The sequence below is a fragment of the Gymnodraco acuticeps genome, unplaced genomic scaffold (genome assembly GCF_902827175.1).
Source record: "Gymnodraco acuticeps unplaced genomic scaffold, fGymAcu1.1, whole genome shotgun sequence".
Taxonomy (NCBI): domain Eukaryota; kingdom Metazoa; phylum Chordata; class Actinopteri; order Perciformes; family Bathydraconidae; genus Gymnodraco; species Gymnodraco acuticeps.
Window position 1 is genome coordinate 52501 of NW_022991757.1, and position 16365 is coordinate 68865.

A 16365-nucleotide genomic window follows, 5' to 3' on the forward strand; every position below is an offset into this window, starting at 1 on the left:
ACTTTCTACTTCTTACATGTTGAACTCAAATACCTGTACTTTCTACTTCTCACATGTTGAACCCAAAGACCTGTACTTTCTACTTCTTACATGTTGAACTCAAATACCTGTACTTTCTACTTCTTACATGTTGAACTCAAATACATGTACTTTCTACTTCTTACATGTTGAACTCAAATACCTGTACTTTCTACTTCTTACATCTTGAACTCAAATACCTGTACTTTCTACTTCTTACATGTTGAACTCAAATACCTGTACTTTCTACTTCTTACATGTTGAACTCAAATACCTGTACTTTCTACTTCTCACATGTTGAACTCAAATACCTGTACTTTCTACTTCTCACATGTTGAACTCAAATACCTGTACTTTCTACTTCTCACATGTTGAACACAAATACCTGTACTTTCTACTTCTTACATGTTGAACTCAAATACCTGTACTTTCTACTTCTTACATCTTGAACTCAAATACCTGTACTTTCTACTTCTTACATGTTGAACTCAAATACCTGTACTTTCTACTTCTCACATGTTGAACACAAATACCTGTACTTTCTACTTCTCACATGTTGAACTCAAATACCTGAACTTTCTACTTCTTACATGTTGAACTCAAATACCTGAACTTTCTACTTCTTACATGTTGAACTCAAATACCTGTACTTTCTACTTCTCACATGTTGAACTCAAATACCTGTACTTTCTACTTCTTACATGTTGAACCCAAATACCTGTACTTTCTAGTTCTTACATGTTGAACCCAAATACCTGTACTTTCTACTTCTTACATGTTGAACTCAAATACCTGTACTTTCTACTTCTTACATGTTGAACTCAAATACCTGTACTTTCTACTTCTTACATCTTGAACACAAATACCTGTACTTTCTACTTCTTACATGTTGAACTCAAATACCTGAACTTTCTACTTCTCACATGTTGAACTCAAATACCTGAACTTTCTACTTCTTACATGTTGAACTCAAATACCTGGACTTTCTACTTCTTACATGTTGAACTCAAATACCTGGACTTTCTACTTCTCACATGTTGAACTCAAATACCTGTACTTTCTACTTCTTACATGTTGAACTCAAATACCTGGACTTTCTACTTCTTACATGTTGAACTCAAATACCTGTACTTTCTACTTCTTACATGTTGAACTCAAATACCTGTACTTTCTACTTCTTACATGTTGAACACAAATACCTGTACTTTCTACTTCTTACATGTTGAACTCAAATACCTGTACTTTCTACTTCTTACATCTTGAACTCAAATACCTGTACTTTCTACTTCTTACATGTTGAACTCAAATACCTGTACTTTCTACTTCTTACATCTTGAACACAAATACCTGTACTTTCTACTTCTTACATGTTGAACTCAAATACCTGTACTTTCTACTTCTCACATGTTGAACCCAAATACCTGTACTTTCTACTTCTTACATGTTGAACTCAAATACCTGTACTTTCTACTTCTTACATGTTGAACTCAAATACATGTACTTTCTACTTCTTACATGTTGAACTCAAATACCTGTACTTTCTACTTCTTACATCTTGAACTCAAATACCTGTACTTTCTACTTCTTACATGTTGAACTCAAATACCTGTACTTTCTACTTCTTACATGTTGAACTCAAATACCTGTACTTTCTACTTCTCACATGTTGAACTCAAATACCTGTACTTTCTACTTCTCACATGTTGAACTCAAATACCTGTACTTTCTACTTCTCACATGTTGAACTCAAATACCTGTACTTTCTACTTCTCACATGTTGAACTCAAATACCTGTACTTTCTACTTCTCACATGTTGAACACAAATACCTGTACTTTCTACTTCTTACATGTTGAACTCAAATACCTGTACTTTCTACTTCTTACATGTTGAACCCAAATACCTGTACTTTCTACTTCTTACATGTTGAACTCAAATACCTGTACTTTCTACTTCTTACATGTTGAACTCAAATACCTGTACTTTCTACTTCTTACATGTTGAACTCAAATACCTGTACTTTCTACTTCTTACATCTTGAACTCAAATACCTGTACTTTCTACTTCTTACATGTTGAACTCAAATACCTGTACTTTCTACTTCTTACATGTTGAACTCAAATACCTGTACTTTCTACTTCTTACATGTTGAACCCAAATACCTGAACTTTCTACTTCTCACATGTTGAACTCAAATACCTGTACTTTCTACTTCTTACATGTTGAACTCAAATACCTGTACTTTCTACTTCTTACATGTTGAACTCAAATACCTGTACTTTCTACTTCTTACATGTTGAACACAAATACCTGTACTTTCTACTTCTCACATGTTGAACTCAAATACCTGTACTTTCTACTTCTCACATGTTGAACTCAAATACCTGTACTTTCTACTTCTTACATGTTGAACTCAAATACCTGTACTTTCTACTTCTTACATGTTGAACTCAAATACCTGTACTTTCTACTTCTCACATGTTGAACTCAAATACCTGTACTTTCTACTTCTTACATGTTGAACTCAAATACCTGTACTTTCTACTTCTTACATGTTGAACTCAAATACTTGTACTTTCTACTTCTCTCATTTTCCAAACAGCTGGTTCCTTTAGTCTGAATGTGTGTTTGATGCGTGATCATTATTCTTTAGAGTCATTGCGTGCCTATTGATTTGAACACGATCCGTGTATCCATCATTTCCTGGTCTTCTCTAAAGAAGAGGGACCAATGGAAACGTTGTCATGTTGCCGTTGTTCAGCATGGAAACATTCATTAGCTAACAATGACATTATTGTTCTATTAATATAAAGGGAGGTCAGGTACTCTTTAAAACAGCTGCTAGCTATGGGTACTTTTTACTGAAGTACATTTAAAAGCCTCTTGACTTTCACTTGATAAAGAAGTTTAGTCAGTACTTCTACTTTTCACCAGAGTATTTTTAAACACGAGTATCTGTACTTCTACTTGAGGAAAGGAGGTGTGTACTTCTTCCATCTCTGCACATAAAGCTCTTATCCTCCATGCTGCTCACCTCCTCCTGCAGGACGTATCTCTCCTTCTTCACCTCCTCCAGCTCCGCCTGCAGCTCTCTGATCTGAGAGATATCGCTGGAGGACTGAAGCAGAGTGGAGCTCAGATTAAAGATCAGGATTACAACAGGAAGTGACTGATGTAAAGCAAAGAGAGACAGGAAGTGACTGATGTAACGAAAAGAGAGACAGGAAGTGACTGATGTAAAGCAAAAAGAGACAGGAAGTGACTGAAGTAAAGCAAAGAGAGACAGGAAGTGACTGATGTGTAGAAAAGAGAGACAGGAAGTGGCTGATGTAAAGCAAAGAGAGACAGGAAGTGACTGATGTAAAGCAAAGAGAGACAGGAAGTGACTGATGTAAAGCAAAGAGAGACAGGAAGTGACTGATGTAAAGCAAAGAGAGACAGGAAGTGAGCGGTACCTGAGCGATCATAGCTTTGTGCTTCTTCATCAACTCGTTCAGATCCTCCTGGTCTTCCTCCAGTCTCTTCAGCAAGTCCACCTTCTCGTGCTGGAGTATAGACAACTGTTCATCCACCTGGAAACAGGGAGAAGAGGAGGAGGAGGAGGAGGAGGAGGAGGAGGAGGAGGAGGAGGAGGAGGAGGAGGAGGAGGAGGAGGAGGAGGAGGAGGAGGAGGAGGAGGAGGAGGAGGAGGAGGAGGAGGAGGAGGAGGGAGGAGGGAGGAGGAGGAGGAGGAGGAGGAGAGGTCATTATCAACACTTATTACATTTCTAGTTTTCATCCATTGGAAAACCTTTGGAATATTCATATTATATTTGTGGAGATGATGGCTACCACTAAAGGGAACAGTAGAAGAAGACATACAGGAAGTAAACACTAAAGGCAACAGCAGAAGAAGACAGACCGGAAGTAAACACTAAAGGGAACAGCAGAAGAAGACAGGAAGTAAACACTAAAGGGAACAGCAGAAGAAGACAGGAAGTAAACGCTAAAGGGAACAGCAGAAGAAGACAGACAGGAAGTAAACACTTAAGGGAATAGCAGAAGAAGACAGGAAGTAAACGCTAAAGGGAACAGCAGAAGAAGACAGACAGGAAGTAAACACTTAAGGGAACAGCAGAAGAAGAAGACAGACAGGAAGTAAACACTAAAGGGAACAGCAGAAGAAGACAGGAAGTAAACACTAAACGGAACAGCAGAAGAAGACAGGAAGTAAACACTAAACGGAACAACAGGAGAAGACAGGAAGTAAACACTAAAGGGAACAGCAGAAGAATAAGACAGACAGGAAGTAAACACTAAAGGGAACAGCAGAAGAAGAAGACAGACAGGAAGTAAACACTAAAGGGAACAGCAGAAGAAGACATACCGGAAGTAAACACTAAAGGGAACAGCAGAAGAAGACAGACAGGAAGTAAACACTAAAGGGAACAGCAGAAGAAGACAGACAGGAAGTAAACACTAAAGGGAACAGCAGAAGAAGACAGACAGGAAGTAAACACTAAAGGGAACAGCAGTCGAAGACAGACCAGAAGTGAACACTAAAGGGAACAGCAGAAGAAGACAGGAAGTAAACACTTAAGGGAACAACAGAAGAAGACAGGAAGTAAACACTAAAGGGAATAGCAGAAGAAGACAGACAGGAAGTAAACACTTAAGGGAACAGCAGAAAAAGAAGACAGACAGGAAGTAAACACTAAAGGGAACAGCAGAAGAAGAAGACAGGAAGTAAACACTAAAGGGAACAGCCGAAGAAGACAGGAAGTAAACACTTAAGGGAACAGCAGAAGACGACAGGAAGTAAACACTAAAGGGAACAGCAGAAGAAGACAGACAGGAAGTAAACACTAAAGGGAACAGCAGAAGAAGACAGACAAGAAGTAAACACTAAAGGGAACAGCAGAAGAAGGCAGGAAGTAAACACTTAAGGGAACAGCAGAAGAAGATGGTGGAATGAGCTCCCCATTGACATCAGGACGGCAGAGAGCTTGCACATCTTCCGGCGCAAACTGAAAACTCATCTCTTTCGACTCCACTTCGAGCGTTAGAACTATTAACGAAGCACTTTTATACTAATAAAGGACTGGATTATCTAAAGCCAGTTGAGTAGCACTTGAAATGTTTGGCTCTATGAAACCTGATGTACTTTATGATTCTGTTTTCTTCAAGGTTGTGTCTTCCTGGTCGAATGTACTTATTGTAAGTCGCTTTGGATAAAAGCGTCAGCTAAATGCAATGTAATGAAGACAGGAAGTAAACGCTAAAGGGAACAGCAGAAGAAGACAGACAGGAAGTAAACACTTAAGGGAACAGCAGAAGAAGAAGACAGACAGGAAGTAAACACTAAAGGGAACAGCAGAAGAAGACAGGAAGTAAACACTAAACGGAACAGCAGAAGAATACAGGAAGTAAACACTAAAGGGAACAGCAGAAGAAGCAGACAGGAAGTAAACACTAAAGGGAACAGCAGAAGAAGACATACCGGAAGTAAACACTAAAGGGAACAGCAGAAGAAGACAGGAAGTAAACACTACAGGGAACAGCAGAAGAAGACAGACAGGAAGTAAACACTTAAGGGAACAGCAGAAGAAGACAGACAGGAAGTAAACACTTAAGGGAACAGCAGAAGAAGACAGACAGGAAGTAAACACTAAAGAGAACAGCAGAAGAAGAGAGACAGGAAGTAAACACTAAAGGGAACAGCAGAAGAAGACAGGAAGTAAACACTACAGGGAACAGCAGAAGACAGACAGGAAGTAAACACTACAGGGAACAGCAGAAGAAGACAGACAGGAAGTGCTCACCATGCTCTTCTGTTTGCAAATGTTCTCCAGCTCGATCTGACAGTTCTCCAGCTCCTGAGATAAAGTCGTCTGCAGACTTTCTGCCTCCAGACGCACCGCCTCGCTCGCCTCCAGCTGAACAATCATAATAATAATAGATACAATGAGTGTTCAGGTGAGTGTACATGTGAGTGTTCAGGTAAGTGTTCAGGTGAGTGTTCAGGTGAGTGTTCAGTCTTCAGGTGAGTGTTTGGGTGAGTGTTCAGTCTTCAGGTGAGTCTTCAGGTGAGTGTTCAGGTGAGTGTTCAGGTGAGTCTTCAGGTGAGTGTTTGGGTGAGTGTTCAGGTGAGTGTTTAGGTGAGTGTTCAGGTGAGTGTTCAGGTGAGTGTTCAGTCTTCAGGTGAGTGTTTAGGTGAGTGTTCAGGTGAGTGTTCAGGTGAGTGTTCAGGTGAGTGTTCAGTCTTCAGGTGAGTGTTTAGGGGATTATTCAGTGTGAGTGTTGAGTGTGCAGGTGAGTGTGCAGGTGAGTGTTCAGGTGAGTGTACTGGTGAGTGTTCAGATGAGTGTACAGGTGAGTGCACAGGTGAGTGTACTGGTGAGTGTACAGGTGAGTGTACTGGTGAGTGTTCAGGTGAGTGCACAGATGAGTGTTCAGGTGAGTGTTCAGGTGAGTGTACTGGTGAGTGTTCAGGTGAGTGTACTGGTGAGTGTTTAGGTGAGTACACAGGTGAGTGCTCAGGTGAGTGTACTGGTGAGTGTTCAGGTGAGTGCACAGGTGAGTGCTCAGGTGAGTGTACTGGTGAGTGTTCAGGTGAGTGTAATGGTGAGTGTTCAGGTGAGTGTAATGGTGAGTGTACTGGTGAGTGTTCAGGTGAGTGTAATGGTGAGTGTTCAGGTGAGTGTTCAGGTGAGTGCTCAGGTGAGTGCTCAGGTGAGTGTACTGGTGAGTGTTCAGGTGAGTGTTCAGGTGAGGGTACAAATGAGTTTACAGGTGAGTGTACTGGTGAGTGTTCAGGTGAGTGTTCAGGTGAGTGTACTGGTGAGTGTTCAGGTGAGTGTACTGGTGAGTGTACTGGTGAGTGTACTGGTGAGTGTTCAGGTGAGTGTACAGGTGAGTGTTCAGGTGAGTACACAGGTGAGTGCTCAGGTGAGTACACAGGTGAGTGCTCAGGTGAGTGTACTGGTGAGTGTTCAGGTGAGTGTTCAGGTGAGTGCACAGGTGAGTGCTCAGGTGAGTGTACTGGTGAGTGTTCAGGTGAGTGTAATGGTGAGTGTTCAGGTGAGTGTAATGGTGAGTGTACTGGTGAGTGTTCAGGTGAGTGTAATGGTGAGTGTTCAGGTGAGTGTTCAGGTGAGTGTTCAGGTGAGTGCTCAGGTGAGTGTACTGGTGAGTGTTCAGGTGAGTGTAATGGTGAGTGTTCAGGTGAGTGTAATGGTGAGTGTTCAGGTGAGTGTTCAGGTGAGTGTTCAGGTGAGTGTACTGGTGAGTGTTCAGGTGAGTGTTCAGGTGAGTGATCAGGTGAGTGTTCAGGTGAGTGTTCAGGTGAGTGTTCAGGTGAGTGTTCAGGTGAGTGCTCAGGTGAGTGCTCAGGTGAGTGTACTGGTGAGTGTTCAGGTGAGTGTTCAGGTGAGTGTTATGGTGAGTGTAATGGTGAGTGTTCAGGTGAGTGTTCAGATGAGTGTACTGGTGAGTGTACTGGTGAGTGTACAGGTGAGTGTACAGTTGAGTGTTCAGGTGAGTGCTCAGGTGAGTGCTCAGGTGAGTGCTCAGGTGAGTGCTCAGGTGAGTGCTCAGGTGAGTGTTCAGGTGAGTGTTCAGATGAGTGATCAGGTGAGTGTTCAGATGAGTGATCAGGTGAGTGTTCAGATGAGTGTTCAGGTGAGTGTTCAGGTGAGTGTTTGAATTTTGATATATTTTTCGAATTTTTGCAAAATAAATTATAAATTTTTAATAATAATTTTTCAGAATTTTGACATTATTTAGTTTTGATTTTGACATTTTTCAGCATTTCATTTTTTGTACTCAGACTTTTTCAAGAACCCGACTTCTTTTTCAGAATTACATTTTTCATTATGACTTGTTTCAGAATGTTTTCATGTTCATTAGAATCCCGATTATTTTCAGATTGTTGACTTTTCTTCAAAATGTGTTTTCATTTTTCAGGAATTGTATTTGTTTTACTTTTTTCAGAATTAGTTTTGTTCAGGTGAGTGTTCAGGTGAGTGTTCAGGTGAGTGTTCAGGTGAGGTTACCTGGCAGTGCAGCCTCTCTATGTTCTCTCTGCTGCCGTTGGAGAAGTTCTGACCCGGGTTATCCACGGTGGAGAGGAGCAGCTGAGCGTCGGCCAGCAGAGCGTGGGTCCTCTTCAGATCCCGCCTCAACTTCTTCTCCACATCGAAGTCCCTGTGCCCCACCTGCAGGGAAAGATGTGCAGGAATGAGTCCTAAAACCCAGGTTATTATCCTGAAATAAGGTCTGTTGTTTTTAATGTTTCGTTCTCCGACATAAAATACATCAGTAAATACCCAACTGGTGGATTTAAAAACAGCAGTGTCTTAATGCGACGACTAAATGTCATCAAGCCCAACGTTAGCTGCATTTAGCTTAGCTGTGGTGACGTGAAGTCATGTGACCGTGCTGTAGAACCTTTATAGCCCAACATTAGCTGCCTTTAGCTTAGCGGTGGTGATGTGAAGTCATGTGACCGTGCTGTAGTTCCTTTATAGCCCAACATTAGGCACCTTTAGCTTAGCGGTGGTGACGTGAAGTCATGTGACCATGCTGTAGTTCCTTTATAGCCCAACGTTAGCTGCATTTAGCTTAGCTGTGGTGACGTGAAGTCATGTGACCGTGCTGTAGAACCTTTATAGCCCAACATTAGCTGCATTTAGCTTAGCGGTGGTGACGTGAAGTCATGTGACCATGCTGTAGAACCTTTATAGCCCAACATTAGCTGCCTTTAGCTTAGCGGTGGTGACGTGAAGTCATGTGACCATGCTGTAGTTCCTTTATAGCCCAACATTAGGCACCACCTTTAGCTTAGCGGTGGTGACGTGAAGTCATGTGACCGTGCTGTAGTTTCTTTATAGCCCAACATTAGCCTCCTTTAGCTTAGCGGTGGTGACGTGAAGTCATGTGACCATGCTGTAGTTCCTTTATAGCCCAACATTAGGCACCTTTAGCTTAGCGGTGGTGACGTGAAGTCATGTGACCGTGCTGTAGTTCCTTGATAGCCCAACATTAGGCTCCTTTAGCTTAGCGGTGGTGACGTGAAGTCATGTGACCATGCTGTAGTTCCTTTATAGCCCAACATTAGGCACCTTTAGCTTAGCGGTGGTGACGTGAAGTCATGTGACCATGCTGTAGTTCCTTTATAGCCCAACATTAGGCACCTTTAGCTTAGCGGTGGTGACGTGAAGTCATGTGACCGTGCTGTAGTTCCTTGATAGCCCAACATTAGGCTCCTTTAGCTTAGCGGTGATGAAGTGAAGTCATGTGACCGTGCTGTAGTTCCTTTATAGCCCAACATTAGCCGCCTTTAGCTTAGCGGTGGTGACGTGAAGTCGTGTGACCGTGCTGTAGCTCCTTTATAGCCCAACATTAGCCGCCTTTAGCTTATGTATGTTTTATTTCAACTAGTCTGAAAGGACCTATGTTATGGAAGCAAAATAGCCTAAACTCTGTCTTGTTTTTTGGAGATTCATCCCAAAAAATGTTCTGAATGAAATCCTCCTCCGTAAACCTTTCAAAACAAGGACAACACTAAATGATCTGCCACCTCTTTGCAGAACATGCTTGTTGTATGTTGCCTGTAATGTAAGAATTACATTTATCCACTAAACATTACTCACTATAATAATAAATACAATGTACGATGGGATACCTGGTCACACAGAGTCGCTATGAGTCCCTCCAAGTCATGCTTCTCATGAATCACCATCTGCTTCTCCTCGTACTCCTGCTCCAACTGCATCTCCAACTGCCTCAGCTATACACACACAACACACACACACACACACACCACACACACACACACACACACACACACACACACACACACACACACACACACACACACACACACACACACACACACACACACACACACACACACACACACACACACACACACACACACACACACACACACACACACACAAACACACACACACACACACACCACACACCACAATATAATAAATGGATGGAGGGTCTGAATTGGCATTTATTGGCCTTGAAGTGTTCCCTTGCATAATGATACACATAAAAACATCATAATTTGTGTGTAAACACCAGCATGTGTGTGTGGTATGTGTGTTTGTGTATGTGTGTTTGTGAGTGTGTGTTGTTGTTGTGTTTGTCGTGTTGTGTTTGGTGTGTGTTCTGTGTGTGGTTTGTTTGTGTGGTGTGATGTTTGTTATGTATGTGTGTGCTTGACGTGTGTGTGTGTATGTGTGTGTATGTGTGTTGTGTGTGTATGGTGTATCGTGTGTGCCGTGTTTGTGTGTATGTGTGTGATATGTGTGTCGCTGTGTGTGTGTGTGTTGTGTATTGTATTGTGTGTGAGTGTTTGTGTGTATGTGTGTGTATGATGCTGTCGTTTAGTGTGTATGTGTGTGTATGTGTTGTGTGTGTGTATGTGTTGATGTGCTGTGTGCTGTTGTGTGTGTGTGTGTGTGTGTGTGTATGGTGTGTGTGTTTGTCGCTGTAACTGCAGAGAAGTGATGTAACTTCCATCTGAGCAATTTGTGATTTTCATAAAGCTTCTTTGTGTATCTTAAAAAGCGCTGTATTAATTAAATATATTATTATTATGTGGTTGCGTAACATTATGAAAGAAAAACACAGACTTAATGAAAAGAGTCTGATTCCTTTCAGGCGAGGAAGGACGTTTACAAAGAGCCGTCTGCACAAAACAAAAGGGCTCAGTTCAGAGGAAGAAAAGGATTGATGCTTTCAATAGAATATTTTGTACTATTTTAACGACAAAAGAGGCAATTTTAAAAGCATTTATCAAGGTTTCAATACTGAGTTCCCAAACGAATTATAACTCTGCCAAATGATCTCAACACAAAGGTCCACTTTCTGTTTCTTTCTATTGTTGTTTCTCTGCAAGAAACAGATAAAGTTTTGTTTTTAGTTTTTTTTAGTTTTTCAATATATTATTTTATTTGTGAATTCTGACTTTTTTTCAGAATTTGCCAGATTTTTGACTTTCTTTCAAAGTTCAGATTTCTATTTGTACTCTTTTTCAGCAACCATTCTTTTTCAGAATTTCCATTTTGTTTCAGTTCTCGGTCTTTTTTCAGAATCACGACTTTTTTTCAAGTTTTTCAGAATTACAATTTATTATGACTTTTTTCGAAATGTGTCATGTTCTTCAGAATCCAGTATTATTTTTGTAATCTTTACTTTGTTTCTGAATTGTGCCCTTTTGTCTGAATTTGTAACTTCTTTCTAACGGTGCCGTTAATACTTGTACCGTGTTAACGTACCCTTCTCTGAGAAGACTTGTGCACGTCCTCCAACTCTTCCTCTTTATCCTCCAACTCCTTCTGATGCATCTGCTTCATCCTCTCCATCTCCATCTCAAAGCGCATGTGGACCTGGGAGAGAAGAGGGGAAGAAGTCGTTGAAGTAAGCATTACTAAAATATACATATATCTAAAGTACTCAAGGTCAAAGTAAAAGTACTCATTGTGCAGAATAGCCCTTATCAGAATCATATATTTTTTATCATCAACCTTTTACTGAACGGTACAGAACTTGAGTAAATGTTGCATCCCCCTCAATGTTCTTTGTACCTGTTGCTGCTTCTGTATCTTGGCAGAAAGCGTGCAGATCTCCTCCCTCTTCTCGCTCACTTCGGCCTCCAGGAGGCGCTGTTGCTTCTTGAGGTCGGGCAGCGAATCAGAGGCCAGATCCACCGGGAGGCTGAGGTCCCGGATCTGAGCGCAGAGTTCCTCTTTCTGCTTCTGCAGCCGGAGAACCTCAGCCTGGCTCTCCTGAACACACACGATACACAACAACTGAGTTCATCCGAGGGCTCAGAGGGCAAGGTTTATATATCACACAAAAAACATTATGTATGCATTATGGAGCTGAATGTTGTTGCTTTAGTTTTGTTTGGTTCTTCTTTATCTTAAAGGTCCCATGTCATGCTTTTCCGGTTCTTACCCGTCCCCTTGTGTGATGAAGGTTTCTCTGCATGTAAACGGTGCAGGTAAAGTACACCCTGTAGCGAGTAAAACTCTTACGGCCCGTCCACACAGCGGCGTGCGTTGAAAGCTTCACCATTCACTTTGAATGGGGTGATGTCACTTTTCGCCGAATTGCATTGTGGGAAGCGACGCGGAGCTTTGCTGGCGTGGCTCGCTGCAAAAGTTGAGCAATGTTCAACTTTTGAAGCCTCGGTGGAAGCGTCAGCCAATCAAATCATATGCCAGTACAAGCTCTAGCCAATCAAACCGCTGCTTGTGTGTCCGGGGCGGGAGATTCATGTGATTGGTTGTTGGTCGAGTTTCAGACACGCCCGCCGGCAAGCTTCAACGCACGCCGCTGTGTGGACGGGCCGTAACACAGAGAAGACCTCTCTATGCTGCCCCAGAACGCCTCGTTGGAGATTTCTCTTTTTCCATTTTTTACTTCTTGGGTATAGTGACGTATTTCGGGTACAGTGACGTAACGTAACGGCTCCGCGGATTGGTCCATTTGCCGTTACGTTACGTCCGCGGAGCCGTTACGTTTGGACCAATCCGCGGACTTCCTCACACACGCACACTCGGCGGGACTTAGCGAGCCGGCTCACTGGTGTGGGGTCGGCGAGAACTCAGCCTGGGCACGCACACAAACTCCCAGCCAGGCTGCGGGTGTGTGTGTGTTTCAGGCTGGGTTTCGCTGTGTCTCGCAGACGGCCACTGGGCTCACAGCGAGGGGGGGGGGGCAGGAGCTCCAACAAGCCGTGTAGGACAGAGAGTGAATACACAGACTATACAGAGATGCTGTGAGAAACCAATGAGAGTTTGGAACATTGAACAATGTGAATCTATTCTAGTCGACCTCAACAATGGAACTATGATCAGTAGAAATGGCCATGACACGGGACCTTCAATGATTTACCTCTTTTCCTATACGACATTATTTTGTAGCTCTATTGTGATTGGTCAACCGCTTAGAGAAGTCCCGCCCCCTTAGCCTATCATGTGTTTGAGCAAATACACTAAACGTCTCAAGGATAAATGAAGTTAAAACATGAGGAATATAACTCAAAAAACACTATAATGTTGGGGCAAAAACATTAAGTTATGTTTCTCTCCCTGCACTTGCTTTTGTTTTGTTTGGTTCCTCTTTATGTTATTGATTTACTCTTTTTTTAATCTGACATTATAGTGAAGTGGTATTTATTTTATTCTGCTGATGCTCTTCAAGCAACAACTGTGTTCATCCGAGAGCTCAGAGACTCAAAAACAAGAGTTAAAACATGAGGAATGTATTTACAGATTTTGGAGATTTACCAATGTTCTTATTTGACATTATAGTGGTATTTATTTTATTAACTCTGTTGTGATTGGCCAACCGCTTAGAGATGTCCCGCCCCTTAGCCTATCACAACAAAGGAGTCCAAAAAGCATTATAACGCCTCTTTAACATTTATAACCAACCTGAGTTTAAAGTTTATTGAAGAACGAGTCAAAATGATGTTTTATTCTTTTATTTCACATATTTTACTAATTTTCTTTGCCTGCTTGTTAACTTTATGTTAACTTGACCTGATCTTTTTTGTTTTATCTGTATGTTAATGATTTCATCTTTCTTAAATGTGAGATCATTGTGTTTGCTCTCCTCGTCTCTGCATGTCTTCCATTTGATGACTTCTTGCTGCAGGTTTGGTTAAGTCAGACTTCATGTTTTCTCCGTCTGTTTCTCGTTAATCTACGATGTAATGTGTATGTTTCCCCGGTGTGACAGCGGCGCATGAATCAAACGTGGCGTCTGTAATTCCCTCCATAGATTTTGTGCTCTCTCTCAGGTTAAAGTGATGACTGAGGCCCGTTGATATTTCACCTTAAAGCGCACAATTTCATCATCCTTTCTTTGTGTTTGTGTCAATACGTCATTAACACTAATGCACTGCAGGAGGTTTTTATGCAAACACACACACACACACACACACAACACACACACACAACACACACACACACACCTGCAGGTTGCGTCGCAGTGTGTAAATCTCCGCTGCTAACGCCGTGTTCTCCAGAAACGCTCTGTCCTTCTGATCTCGCTCAGAATCTGCAGCCTCCAGAGCCTGAGTCAGCTCACTGTCAAACCTGCACACACACACACACACACACACACACACACACACACACACACCACACACACACCACACACACACACACACACACACACACACACACACCACACAACACCGCACGCGCTCGCGTCGCTCACTCACTAACGCACGCACTCCACGCACGCACTCCACGCCCTCACACACCCCCACACACACACACACACACACACTACACACACACACACTACACACACACACACCACACACACACACGACCACACACTACACACACACATACCACATACCACACCAAAAATTTAAACGCTTCAGAACAAATCTTTAATTTAATCTTAAAAAATACTTTTAATATAAAAGTAAAAGTCATGCATTTAACGTAGCAACCATAAATAGCCAACAATTTCCGAAAAGAACGCACGCACGCGCACACAACACACACAACACACACACACACACACACACACACACACACACACACACACACCACACACACACACACACACCTCCTCTGCTTGCGGTTCCAGCTCGTGCATGCGACCCTGAAGACTGTCGGTCAGCACTCGAGCGTCTGGAGGTCAGAGGTCACGCGGCGGGCCATGGACGCTTCAACTCCGTCACACTCCGTCTGGACTGATCCACCTGGGCCTGAAGCACCGACACCTACACACACAAACACACAGCACGCGCGCACATCACACACCACGCACCCCCACACACACACACACACACACACACACACAATTCATATAATCAGAGAAGGCACAAGTACACACATCCTTTACTCAAGTAGAAGTACAGATACTCGTGTTTAAAAATACTCTGGTGAAAGTAGAAGTACTGACTAAACTTCTTTACTCAAGTCAAAGCAAAGAGGCTTTGAAGTGCACTTCAGTAAAAAGTACCCATAACTAGCAGCTGCTTTAAAGAGTACCTGACCTCAACATGTGAGAAGTAGAAAGTACAGGTATTTGGGTTCAACATGTAAGAAGTAGAAAAGTACAGGTATTTGAGTTCAACATGTAAGAAGTAGAAAGTACAGGTATTTGAGTTCAACATGTAAGAAGTAGAAAGTACAGGTATTTGAGTTCAACATGTAAGAAGTAGAAAGTACAGGTATTTGAGTTCAACATGTAAGAAGTAGAAAGTACAGGTATTTGAGTTCAACATGTGAGAAGTAGAAAGTACAGGTATTTGTGTTCAACATGTAAGAAGTAGAAAGTACAGGTATTTGTGTTCAACATGTAAGAAGTAGAAAGTACAGGTATTTGAGTTCAACATGTAAGAAGTAGAAAGTACAGGTATTTGTGTTCAACATGTAAGAAGTAGAAAGTACAGGTATTTGGGTTCAACATGTAAGAAGTAGAGAAGTACAGGTATTTGAGTTCAACATGTAAGAAGTAGAAAGTACAGGTATTTGAGTTCAACATGTAAGAAGTAGAAAGTACAGGTATTTGTGTTCAACATGTAAGAAGTAGAAAGTACAGGTATTTGAGTTCAACATGTGAGAAGTAGAAAGTACAGGTATTTGTGTTCAACATGTAAGAAGTAGAAAGTACAGGTATTTGGGTTCAACATGTAAGAAGTAGAAAGTACAGGTGATTTGAGTTCAACATGTAAGAAGTAGAAAGTACAGGTATTTGTGTTCAACATGTAAGAAGTAGAAAGTACAGGTATTTGAGTTCAACATGTAAGAAGTAGAAAGTACAGGTATTTGAGTTCAACATGTAAGAAGTAGAAAGTACATGGTATTTGTGTTCAACATGTAAGAAGTAGAAAGTAGAGGTATTTGTGTTCAACATGTAAGAAGTAGAAAGTAAGCAGGTATTTGTGTCAACATGTAAGAAGTAGAAAGTACAGGTATTTGTGTTCAACATGTAAGAAGTAGAAAGTACAGGTATTTGGGTTCACATGTAAGAAGTAGAAGTACAGGTATTTGAGTTCAACATGTTGAGAAGTAGAAAGTACAGGTATTTTGGGTTCAACATGTAAGAAGTAGAAAGTACCGGTATTTGAGTTCAACATGTAAGAAGTAGAAAGTACAGGTATTTGAGTTCAACATGTAAGAAGTAGAAAGTACAGGTATTTGTGTTCAACATGTAAGAAGTAGAAAGTACAGGTATTTGAGTTCAACTATAAAGAAGTAGAAAAGTACAGGTATTTGAGTTCAACATGTAAGAAGTAGAAAGTACAGGTATTTGGGTTCAACATGTAAGAAGTAGAAAGTCAAAAGTGGTCAGAAAAATAAGTAGTGGAGTA

General features: G+C 41.6%; 1 protein-coding gene across 1 annotated transcript in view; it reads right to left on the reverse strand.

Moving 5' to 3' along the window:
- The window catches only part of LOC117534949 (unconventional myosin-XVIIIb), a gene marked incomplete at its 5' end in the record, with an annotated part of 33224 nt that extends 18455 nt beyond the window's left edge, over positions 1-14769 (reverse strand). Inside the window, 12 exon segments of the mRNA XM_034199228.1 lie at positions 3052-3135; positions 3473-3589; positions 5819-5932; positions 8051-8212; positions 9682-9786; positions 11294-11404; positions 11603-11803; positions 14002-14125; positions 14613-14626; positions 14628-14680; positions 14683-14707; positions 14710-14769. Of these exon segments, the coding sequence (XP_034055119.1) occupies positions 3052-3135; positions 3473-3589; positions 5819-5932; positions 8051-8212; positions 9682-9786; positions 11294-11404; positions 11603-11803; positions 14002-14125; positions 14613-14626; positions 14628-14680; positions 14683-14707; positions 14710-14769 (1170 nt within the window).
- Between the last annotated feature and the right edge of the window lie 1596 nt (positions 14770-16365).